Source organism: Cynocephalus volans, chromosome 2 (assembly GCF_027409185.1).
Source record: "Cynocephalus volans isolate mCynVol1 chromosome 2, mCynVol1.pri, whole genome shotgun sequence".
NCBI lineage: Eukaryota > Metazoa > Chordata > Mammalia > Dermoptera > Cynocephalidae > Cynocephalus > Cynocephalus volans.
Window position 1 is genome coordinate 66,583,940 of NC_084461.1, and position 12,970 is coordinate 66,596,909.

Genomic DNA, 12,970 nt, shown 5'->3' on the forward strand with positions numbered 1-12,970 from the left:
AAAAGTCCTGCATAGTTCTTTAGGCTTAGACAGGGCTCACCTAGCTACTTGTCCAAATAGGAGTCCCAGCAGTAACACGTTCAATAACATTTGTTTGCAGAGTTCACAGACACACTTAACAATCAGCCTGACTTTATAGATTTTCCATCTGTGATATTTGGTCAGACTGCTACAGGAGACAGCAGATGTGGGCACCAGATGAGACGCAATGTCAGTACAAGCATCTACAGCTGTAGTCTCCTGATTTGATCTTGCTGTGTCTGTGGTTTCCAGGTGGTTATTTCTACACAAAGTCTGCCTTTCATCTTGCCTCATCCTCCACTGCAGCCTGTCCAACAGAACATTCCTCTCACCTCGCGGGGAATTTTGGCTCCAGTGAGCTCTGACAGGAGTGCATGATATAAGAAATGGATTCATCTTAAATGTGACCTTTAAAATGAAATGTAAAAGAAGAGGAGAAAGTAAACTTTCCAAATTGGAAAGCTTCGTGCAATTTAGTCAGTAAATACGTTCAGTTTAATATATATCCTCCATTAATTATAAACTCAGAGAAAGGCCATAGTGCTGTCATCTCACAGAAGTATGAAAATAATGATTGCTTCATGTTTCTCTTGCTGCAAGTTCATAATATCAACAATACAATATTATATTATAGCATATATGAAGCAATATAATCAAACATTGAAGATCTGATAACATGGGGATTGAGAAGCATCTTGCCTTGGACTCTGGGATTGTGGATTCAATGGTTTGTCACGGAGAATACAAAATGCAAGACTGTTCTGGGGGCCTTTCAAATGTGTTGGTTATAATTTTCACTCAATAAGATAATCAACAAACTAGCACCTACTACTAATAAAATTTTAAAGTGATCCATGCTCTCAGCATGGACATTAATACATTAATATGTAAAATCTAGAGAGGTGACATGGTGTATTGCTAGGGCTAGGGCTCACAGACCCTACAAACCCGTTGTACAGACTGGGTCACAAACCCCTCACCTGCAGATCCATGATCTAGGTAATAGGAAAAGATCTTGGGAGCCGTGGGGAAAAAAAATTAATAGGCTGTATTCAGATGCAGGCTCAGGTAGCTAGCAGCAGCCGACCTAGTGACCTCCTGGGGCATCCCGAGAGCTCTGTGGATCAGATCCATTCATCCTTTATCCTTAAGTCAGATAACCCAAGACTCCTGGGCACACATACACAACTACATCAGATAACAGCCCAGAACACCTGCACAGACATGCATAGTTACATATTTACATCAAATGCTCAGCAAGATTCCAAACATCTGAGGGATCCTGACCATCTACTTTTCATTTTCCCTGCACATGGATTGATGACTGGCTAGGGAAAAGATCATTCTAGTCTCATAGTTTGGAGCTATGTGTCGTTATTTCCCTCTTTCATAGATGTGTTAAATAAATGCATAATTGCAAAGAGAAAAACAGTGTGGACACACTATCTGATTTATTCACTTAACAGGTTTTCCTCAGCTTTGTCAGAAATTCATTTAAGTGTCTGAAGGACCTAGTGATGTTGGTTTGCTAGCAGTCAGATAACTTTGTCCCTGGCACAGAGTTTCTACAATATTTTAATAAATCTTCCAGTTTTATAGTACATTTAATAACATGAAAGAGTTATCCATTTGTCAGCTACCAGTTTTGAAGGGAATTCTATATGTAAGGGAGAAAGGGACATAAGATTTAGGGATATTAGTTAAGATTCTTTATTACTCCGTTTGAGATATTAAATTACATGTAATTTTGTGAAAGCTCAGAAAATAAATATTAAAAGTTTAGGTTCTGCAATGAATTACTGCTGGGAGTTTGGATGTACTGTCCTCCCAGAACTCATGGAACACTGATCCTCAGTGTGGCAGTTTGGGTCATGGGGGCGGATCCCTCATGAATGGATTAATGCTCTTCCTGGGGGAGGAGGGGTAGTGAGTGAGTTCTCGCTCTGTTAGTTCCCACAAGAGCTGGTTGTTTATAGGACCCTGGCACCTCCTCTCTCTCTCTCTCTCTCTTGCTTCCTCTTGCCATGTGATCTGCTTGTACCCGCCAGCTGCCTGCCACTTTCTGCCATGAGTAGAAGCCGCCTGAGGCCCGTGCCAGACGCAGCTGTCCCAGAATCATAAGCCAAGTAAACCTCTTTCCTTTATAAATTACCCAGTCTCAGGTGTTTCTGTTAATAGCAACACAAATGGACTAATGTGCTATCAAACAGGATCCAGTGTTCCTAATGGTGGTGCTACTGAGATCTGGGGCAGAGCACTTCTCCCTTGTGTAGGACATGCCTGAATGCTGCAGGTGCCTGTCCACTAAATGGCAACCTCACCCTCAAGTCACTGCGACAACCAAAACCATTTCCATACATTTCTAAATGCTCCTCCCTGCCAGTCTCCAGTGGGCTAGGAATCCATGGATTTTGGATCTACTGCTATGTGGATTATGTGAGCACTCTGGCCGTGGGCTGCACTCTTTCCAGTTCTCTGCAAGTGCCCCAGTGCCAATGGAAGGGATGGCTCCACCAAAGACCATCACCAGCACTGACAAAAGTTCTGAAAACCCACAGAATACAGAACCATCCAACTTTCTGTGTCACAAGAACTCTCAGAGAGCAACTGGTCCAAGCCCTCCTACATGTTTCTTAAATCTGTCCTTTCATCCCCATCCATTTTCCCAGTGCCTTTATTCAGGTGCTCCTTATCCTCCCACCCCCACTTTACTGTCTGAATCTTCTAAAAGATCTGCCTGCCTCCAGTCACCCTCTACACCAATTCTCAAGTGAAAACCTGATCCTGCTTAAAACCTTTCAGTGCCTCCCCATCACCTGCAGAGGCCCTTCACAATTCCTTCCTGGGTGTACACAGGCCCTGCCTGAGCTGGCTCATGCTACCGTCCAGGCTCACATCTCACATGCCCCACCTTGCAGTGGCTCCAACCAGTGGGAACTCCCACAGCACTGCTCTCTTGGCCTCTCTGAGCTTCATTCACATTCCTCTCTCAAGGTGCGAACACTGCCCAGTCTCCTCAGCCCTCCACACCACTCATCTGGCTAACTCATTCCTGACCTTTCCAATCTCAGAAAGCCTCCCCAGCCCCCTGGGCTCTGGTAGGTGCTCCTTCTGTGTGCAAGCAGCACCCTGGGCTGTGCCCTAACTAGCACCCTGCACTGCATTATAACAACACATTCACTTGTCTGCTTTACTAAACTGTGAGTTTCCTAAGGGATGCAATTATGACCCATCTTTTTATCTGCAATGAGAGACTGAGTGGATAAATGACTGGTCAGGCAACCTGCATTTAATAGATAATGAAACTGAGGCTAGAGTCTATGTAACTCATTGGCAGGAAAGCTGGGACTCGAAGTCTGATCATATCCTATTGGAGAATGATTAGAAGGGTCATCTTTGTATAAAATGAACAGAATAAGACAGGAAACATTTGTTAACAGTAGTATTAATCACACATGGCAGAAAGAGTGGCATTAATCAACATTGTGATTTACATGCACTAAAGTCATGGAGAGAAGAATAATTAAACTTTTCTTATTAGCTTTTTTGAAGAGTCTATTTCTAGAAATGGAAGCATTTACCTGAAATGAAGACTATCTAAGAGATGTTGAACTTCAAACCCAGTTGTTTCCTGGCAGCCATATATATGTTCCTCCTAGCGAGGAGAATATATATATGTATGTATCAATTTTTATATAAATGTATATATATTTAGGTAAATTTTATATACATGTTTAATTTATATAACTTTAAATGACTATATAAAATTTAAATAATATATATATACATATATATTCCTCTTAAGTTAAATTCCTAAGGTTTGAATAAGAGTTACCTTACCTCAGAGGTTCTCAAATTTCTGTGTACAAAAGGATCACCTAAATTCATATAACAAGTAAAGATTCCTGAGCCCCAACCCCTAGGTTTCTGATTTGGTAGGTCTGTGATAGAGTCTGAGAAACTGAATTTTTAAATTGAGGTGAAATTCACATGACATAAAATTAACCATTTTAAAGAGTTCAATTCCATGACATTTAGGACATTGACAGTGTTGCACAACTATCATCTCAGAAACTGCATTTTTAACAAATACCCCACTGTTGCTGGGGGTCCCCAGATGGCACACTGACAATAACCGCCCTAAGAGCTTAGGTGGGTAGAGGTGACAAGGAATGAGAAACCTCCTGGATTTCTCTCAGATTATAAAAGGAATTTTTTTTAAGTCAGCTTTCCCAAACTTCAAAACCTAGAAAATAAGAGAGGCCTTTGCCTTTCTCTTTCACTAAATGTAATCTTGATACCAAGAAGCTAGTTTATTTCAGGGTTTTCTGTATTAATGGCCTCAATATTTATTTGTTTGGATGCACCCAGTATTCTTATGCTTATAGACAAGAACAGTGCTAAGTGAAGTAAAGTGAAAAAACCAGAAAAATGAATCACAGCTCTATGATTAGTCAGTCCAAGTCCTGTTTCCTTGAGTTTCAATCACATTATTATCTTCAGGCAATAAAATTGTCAATAAACACAGAAAAAGCATCTGGAAAAAGAAATGCAAATTAGGTTTCTCCATATAGTCTAACTCTCATCTAAATGTAAGTAAAACTTGTTATTCTGATACGCCTTAATATAAATATATAATGACTGCATTAAGATGTATGATCAATCACTGTTTTCTCTTTAACATTTCAGAATCAGGTTTTTGAGTTTTAATTCATGACCTAGTTGCTCAAGAGCTGGGTTTAATTTTAACTCATTTTACTCAGGGTCAGATTTCTGTGCAGATTCCTGGAGTTTAGCAACTATAAAGATGGGCCGTGGTGACAGGAGTCCAGGTCACAACAGTGTCTGCCTCATAGCCACCAGTACTGCTTCTCTTAATCAATATCTTAATAAAATAACGAACTCAGAACAAGATGAAAAGCCATCATGACGTGAGAAACCAAGACAGACAGATAGCCTATAATGCCAGAATCTTAAGAGAAATTTCCATGTAATATAAGGCCAAAGAAGTTGGGCTGAGGAAACAAGCGTGGGCCTATTCTATTTGTCTCACGTCGTAGAGCCACTCCATCTATCTGAAAAGAGGCAGGAATACACCCTGAGAGTCAGACCATGCTAATTTTTGACATGACCAGAGAACTGTTACCTCCTCAACTTTCTATATTCAGTTAGAGAACACAACTCCCAGAAGACAATGGGCAGGCGAAGAGAGAGGTCTGGCAGTGGGACTCTCTGTATCCTGGGGCATGTTCCCAAAAGTAAAGCCCTGAAGGTATGGAAGTGGGAAGAGTCTAGTAACTGCATGCTGGGGTTCTTCTAGCCTGCCAAAGAACCAGGTAGCCAAAAGAGAAGAAGACGTAACTAAGTCAATCAGGCTGAATATAGAACACTTACTGGCTAAAAGCCACTGGGTACTTGGTGAGTCGAGGGCACCAACCTGATCTCAAGCTACAGATTTGAGAAGTATTGGCTGGTCAGTTAGCTCAGTTGGTTACAGTGCTGCCTTATAACACAAAGGTCACAGGTTTGAATCCCCATACTGGCCAGCTGCCAAAAAATAAAATAAAAAATACAGATTTGAGAAGGAATTAATTACAGAAAAGTGAACAGAGGCCAAGAAATGGCCACACACTGTGTGAACAGATCCACTTATACTCAGAGGAAGAGTATATAGCTGGCGATGAATTAGTATAAAAATGAAGATTTTAGAAAACTTCTATTAAGAAAGATTCAGGAATAGGATTTCTATGAAAAGAAATGTACAAAGCTAAAAGTAAAGATAAAGGATAATGGGATGAGATAAAAGGAAAAGAAGATGAGATGCAAAAGGATAACTGATTAGGGTAATTATGTACTGACCTCAGGTCCATCTGGGTTTGAATTCTAGCTTTTCCATTTGTTAGATATGCAGCCTTAGGAAAATCATTTAACTTCTTAAAGTGGTTAAAGAAGTTTTGGTTTCTTCATTGATTCTAGAAATCAATCTCACGAGGTTACTTTGAGCTTTAATGCTTACAACATGAGCAATAATGAGAAAGTATAAGAACAACACCAGAACAGGGCCCAAGCATGCAGTCAACATTTAATAAGTAGTGGTCATTATCGTTACTAACAAGCTTAGAAAAAAAGAGAACTGATTGAGGCAAAGAAAAGACTACAAAGAAACTAAAAATACAATCAATAATAATCTACATTGGAGATATTAAATAGCAGAATTAAAATTACTAAAATGTCTAACTGGCAATGTGAAGGAACTCCAGAGGCTGAGAAAAAGGGCAAAAAATTGAAAAGGTTCAAGGAGTTTTATGGTTGATTTGCTTCTTGTGGTTATATATATATTTCTTTTTATTAAAACATAATCGTACATATCTGTGCAGTACAGTGTTGAATATCAACACCTGCGTGCAATATGTGATGCTCATATAAGAATAATTAGTATATACAACATTACAAAATGTACTAATTTTTTGTGGCCCTTTACCAATTCCTTGCTAACTCCCTTCCTCCTCCCCCTTTTCCACCTCCGGTGGCCTCAGTTCTGTTCTGTCCTTTTCAAAGTTCAATGAATTATTGTGATTATTGTGTCTTTCCTTTTTAATTATTTATTTTTTTAGCTCCCACTTATGAGTGAGGACATGCAGTATTTCTCTTTCTGTGCCTGGTTTGTTTCATTTAATAATTTTCTCTAAGTTCATTATTGTTGCTGTGAATGGCAGAATTTCATTCTTTTTATGGCTGAATAGTACTCATTGTGTGTGTGTGTGTGTGTGTGTGTGTGTGTGTGTGTGTGTGTGTGTGTGTGTGTGTGTGTGTGTGTGTGTGTATATATACACACCACATTTTCCTTATCCAGTCATCTGTCAATGGACATTTAGATTGGTTTCCATTCCTGGCTATTGTAAATAGAGTGGCAATAAACATGGGAGTGCAGGTATTCCTTCAACATGATGATTTCCATTCCTTCAGGTATATACCCAGCATTGAGATTGCTGGATCGCATGACAGTTCTATCTGTAGTTGATTGAGAAACTTCCATACTGTTTTCCATAATGGCTGCACTATTTTACAGTCCCACCAACAGTGTAGGAGGGTTCCCTTTTCTCTGCATCCTTGCCAACATTTGTTATTCTGTCTTTTTAATAATAGCCAGTCTGGGCCGGCCCGTGGCTCACTCGGGAGAGTGTGGTGCTGATAACACCAAGGCCACGGGTTCGGATCCCATATAGGGATGGCCGGTTGCTCACTGGCTGAGCGTGGTGCTGACAACACCAAGTCAAGGGTTAAGATCCCCTTACTGGTCATCTTTTTAAAAAAAAAAAAAATAATAATAATAATAGCCAGTCTAACTGGGGTGACATGATATCTCAGTGTAGTTTTGATTTGCATTTACCTGATGCTTAGTGATGTTGAGCATTTTTTCATGTATTTGTTGGCCACTCATATATCTTCCTTTGAGAAGAGCCTATTTAGCTCCTTTGCCCATTTTTTAATCAGGTTGTTTGTTGTTTCACTGTCCAATTGTTTGAGTTCCTTGTATATTTGGGATATAAATCCCTTGTCAGATGCATAGTTTGCAAATGTTTTCTCCCATTCTGTAGATTGTCTTTTTGCTCTGTTAATTATTTTGCTGTGCAGAAGCTTTTAGTTTCATATAATCCCATTTGTTTATTTTTCCTTTTGTTGCCTGTGCTTTGGGGGTCTTATTCATAAAGTCTTTGCCCAGTCCTACTTCCTGAATGTTTCTTCTATGTTTTCATTTAGGAGCTTTATAGTTTCAGGTCTTATACTTAAGTCTTCAATCCATTTTGAGTTGATTTTGGTATATGCTAAGAGGTACAGGTCTAGTTTCATTCTTCTATACTTGGATGTCCAGTTCTCCCAGCACCATTTATTGAAGAGGCAGTCTTTTCCCAATACGTGTTCTGGATGCCTCTGTGAAAGATCATTTGACAGTAAGTATGTGGGTTGATTCTGGGTTCTGTATCCTGTTCCATTGGTCTGAGTGTCTGTTTTTATGCCAGTACCATGCTGTTTTGGCTACTATAGCTTTGTAGTACAATTTAAAGCCAGGTAGTGTTATTCCTCTGGCTTTATTTTTTTTGCTCAGGATTACTTTAGCTATTTGGGGTCTTTTGTTGTTCCATATGAATGTTAGGATTGTGTTTTCCATTTCTGTGACGAATGTCATTGGCATTTTGATGGGGATTGAACTGAATCTATAGATTGCTTTAGGTAGTACAGACATTTTCACAATGTTAGTTCTTCCAATCCAAGAGCATGGAATGTCTTTCCATCTTTTTGTGTCCTCTTTAATTTCTTTCAGCTGTGATTTGTAGTTCTCGTTGTAGAGATCTTTCACCTCCTTGGTTAAACTGATTTCTAGGTGGGTTTTTTTTGTGTGTGTGTGTGACTACTGTAAATAGTCTTGCTTTCTTGATTTCTTTTTCTTCTAGTTCATTGTTGGAGTATTAAAATGCTACTGATTTTTGCATGTTGATTTTGTATCCTGCAACTTTACTGAAATCATTTATCGACTCTAAGAGTTTTTTGGTAGAGTCTATAGGTTTTTCTGTATATAGGATCATGTCATCTCAAAACAGGGACAGTTTGACTACATCTTTCCCAGTCTGGATGCCCTTTACTTCTTTCTCTTGCCTGATTGCTCTGGCTAGTATTTCTAAAACTATATTGAATAAGAGTGGTGAGAGTGGGCATCCTCGTCTTGTTTGTAGCAACTACAAAACCAGAAATATTCCATTGCAAACCTTTTATTTACCTCCTGCCTAGGTGAATATTGAATATCCATCTTACACAAAATTGTAAAAACAAAACAAAAAACTGAAAAGTATGAGAAAAAAGCTGAATCAGTGATTCAACCTATTAATTAAAGATATTTTTGAGAAATAAATCAAGCAGAACAAAAGCAATAAGCTAAAATATGAACAAGAAAAAACTTTCCGGAATGTGGAATAATCTAAGCATGCAGATCAAAAGGGTCACTACATTTCATCAAAATAATTTTAAAATATTTTAATGACCCACACCTAGATATAATTCAGCAAAAAAAAAATTTTAACTGTGAGGATAATTTTTTTAAATGCCTACAGTCAAGGCTCCAGCTTAACCAGAGCGATCTTTCGAACATTCTATAAACTGTTCCACAGCTCAAAAAAAAAGATGGAACAACCAAGCAAATTATTTTTCAAAGTGAGTATAACCAGGAAAACAAAATCTGACAGAGGAAAATCTTTCTAACTTTCACTTCCCAATTGATGCAAAAATCCTAAATAAAATCCTAGCAAACTGAATTCAGCAGTATAATACAAATACATACACACAATCAAGTTGGATTTAGCACAACAAAGCAAAAATAGTCCAAGATTAATATATCTATTAATATACCACAGTATCAGAATATGACAATCCTATTATAAGGTAATCCCCATTTTCTCAGTGAGACACTCCAAGTACCATTTCTACCAACTTGAATAAATAAAATGTTTAGATATTTATGGAACAGTCAACCATCTACTTTATAATATAGTTATGCATACACATTTGAAATCATATAATAAAAGAAATATTGATATTAAAATATTTTCCCATTCTCTTGTGTCATGACAAAATTTTATTCCACCTCTTCTCATGCATTCTTGACACCAATATCTCTGTTGTCGAGCTACTTTGAGATATTTAACACAGTCTTCCAGAGCTACCATCTTCACTTCTGTGTGAGCACTTTTGAGCTCATGTGTGAAACATTAACCCATATGAGTATATACTTGCATTTCAGAAAATTATTTGTCCTGAAATTGTATAATTGTGATTTCTAAAACAATGGATGGTTTTATAAACTTATGACTCCAATTCTTTCAATTGTGAGGTCATTTCCCAAGAATATTTACTAAATCAGTGTTAAATGTTCTAGCCTCCTTTTTTATTGATTCTTTCTAGAGACCTCTATAGGTATTCAGTACCAACACTGATCAAAATGCTATACCAGGCAGTTCAAAATAAAGTAAATTGAAAAGGACTCCCACAATATGAGAGAACTTCTAAGGATTTAAGTATAAGATGTCTCCCTCTTTTTTGAAGTTAAGTTTTGGGGGGAAAACAAATTTTATCTTATATCCAACATTTTTCACAGCAAGACACACTTAGAAAATTATAATATTTAGACAGCACTAAAGCAACTGAACAAGGCTACTCAGATTAGTCATTATCCCCAGCCCTGCCCAGGCTCTCAGTAGATCAATATTGCAGCACACCATAGGGAAAGGTCAGCACACCATGGGAGAGGTCCAATAAGAACATTGAGATCCTCATCTCAGAGAAAGGATACGGCAGTGAAGCCAGAAATCTTGAAACCTGACTCTGCCTGACTGCATGACCTTGGGCAGGTCACTTAGCTTCTTTGTGCTTCAGTTCTCACTTCTGTAAGATCCGAGATGATAATAGCCCTCAGAGAATTAATTACTGTGAGCATTAATTGAACTAATTCATGTAAAGCACTTAGAACTGTGTCCTGTACATAATAAGTGCTCAATAAATGTTAGATTTAATAAACATGCCTAATTTAAAGCAAAGCCAAACAAAACAACTCTTAAAAGACAAAAACATGGCTGGCCAGTTAGCTCAGTTGGTTGGAGCATGGTGTTGATAACACCAAGGTTGAGAATTTGATCCCAGCTGCCAAAGCAAAACAAAACAAAAACAAAAAACTACAAGGAATTCTTCAACATATCACCTCACCCCTATTCAACCACTTTACCGGGAAACTTACCAGATGACAAGCCCTAACCTCTCACTTGAAGTTTCCAATCAAATTTTTAGGTTTTAGCCAAGGATCATGAGAGATTTAAGAAAGTCACTCTCATGAAAGACAGTCTAAAACAAAGATACGAACAAACTGGAAAAAAAAAAAAAAACTTAAAAGAAGGACAATGTTGGGAATACAAGCAAACAACAAAAAAATGTGCATACATACATACATATATATGTGTGTGTGTATATATATATATACACATATACATACATGTACATATAAAATTAATGGTTAAGAGCACAGGCTTTGGAGAAAGGAATTATCAGAAAACAAGAAAGAATTCTTGGTAATGAAAAAACATGGTGGTTGAAATAAACTCAATAGAAAGTTTACAAAATAATGATAAGAATATTTCTAAAACAGTAGAAGAAAAATAAAGAAAACATGAGAGAAAAGGACTAAGAATTTTAGAAGATTGAACTAATATCCAAAAAATAGGAGTTCTATATAGAGAGAATAGAAAAAAGGTGGGATGGATGGCCAAATAATTCCAAAAGAAATAATACAGGAAAATTTCCCACAACAAAAGGATCTGCATTTTCAGATTAAAAGTGCTCTTTCAGATTGTACTCAGCAGGATGAATAAACAAAGATCTGTACCCAAAGCACATCATGGTGAAATTTTGGAAAACTGTGTTTAAGGAGAGGGAAAAAAGATCATATATATAACAGACTAGGAATCAGAATGGCATTGCCTAATTAAAATGACTTGCAAATTTATCTCTGGTTGCTGAGATTATGAATCTTCTTTCTCCCTTCTTTTCTGTTTTTCCTATAATCAACATGTATGACTTTTATTGTCATAAAGCAATTTTGTACAAAAAAAAATCTATACTTAGAAAGTCTAGCCAAGATTAAATGGCTGCATTTCTTATCTGCCTTCATAATGTCACAATCTGTTTCTTTGCAATGATTCAAAGGCCACTCTAGTCAGTGGGAGTTGTAGTCACAGAAGATGCCCGGGCTGTAGAGAGAGCTGAGAACAAGCCACTCCAGGGATTTGCAACCCAGCAGCCCTGCGTAAGAGTGAGGTCCACTCACATTTACTCAGTTTGCGAGCGCTTGTTTTCAGGCATACTCCTAGAATATTTTGGTATCTGAAGGAAAGGAGGAAAAGCCCATAATTCTTTTTCCTTAGACACATCTTTCTATGCATTATTATCATGTCTCTATTATTGCAATTAGCATCTATTTTAATAAGAAAATGCTAACTGCTCCAATTTGTCTTCATTCCACTTATTGAATACCATGTCCCAGGCTTTGCCGAGAGACGATTTTCTTATTGACAGACTTACCTGTGGAGAAGATGAACACCGTGTTGTTCCAGAGCCCCTGGCTTTTTAAGGCTTCAGTGACATTTCCTACTGCTTCATCCATAAGGGACACCATTCCTGCATAGTGATGCCTGTTGTTATCTTTGATAAAGTCATATGGCTTCAGGTATTTCTCGGGGACCTGAAGGGGCTCGTGGACAGACTGGAATGCAAGGTAGAGAAATAGAGGCTGGAAAGAGAGTGTATGCAAATCAGTTAAGAGGGCATGTAAGTATTAAATACAGACAGGTAAGACAGTCCAGATTTATCAGTTAATAAAAATAATATCAAGACAACCTACAGAATGCACTTTAAAATATCTGTGAATTATATATGTGATAAGGGACTCAGATCCATAATATATAAAGAACTCTTACAACTCAATAGTAAAAGACAATTAACCCAAATACAAAATGGGTAAAGAATTTGAAGAGACAATTCTCCAGAGAAGATATACAAATGACCATAAGCACATGAAAAGATGGTCAACATCACTAGTTATGAGGGAAATGCAAATCAAAACCACAGGGAGATACTACTTCATACCCACTAGAATGTTTATAATTTTAAAAATGGAAAGTAACAAGTGTTGGTGAGGATATGGAGAAATTGAAACCCTCACTTATTGCTAGTAGGAATTTAAAATGGTGTATGTAGCCACTTTGAAAAAATAATTTGGCAGTTCCTGAAATTGTTAAATATAGTTACTGTATGACTCATTCCTAAAGAAATGAAAACATATCCACACAAATCCCTGTATTAATGTTCATTGCAACATTATTCATAATAGCCAGAAAGTGGAACAACCCCA

At 37.7% G+C, this 12,970-nt stretch overlaps 1 protein-coding gene across 1 annotated transcript in view; it reads right to left on the reverse strand.

Moving 5' to 3' along the window:
- The window catches only part of ARSB (arylsulfatase B), a 206,081-nt gene that overhangs the window by 166,513 nt on the left and 26,598 nt on the right, over positions 1–12,970 (reverse strand). Inside the window, exon 4 of the mRNA XM_063085761.1 lies at positions 12,142–12,349. Coding sequence (XP_062941831.1) covers positions 12,142–12,349 — 208 coding nt within the window. The remainder of the gene's footprint in view (positions 1–12,141; positions 12,350–12,970) is intronic.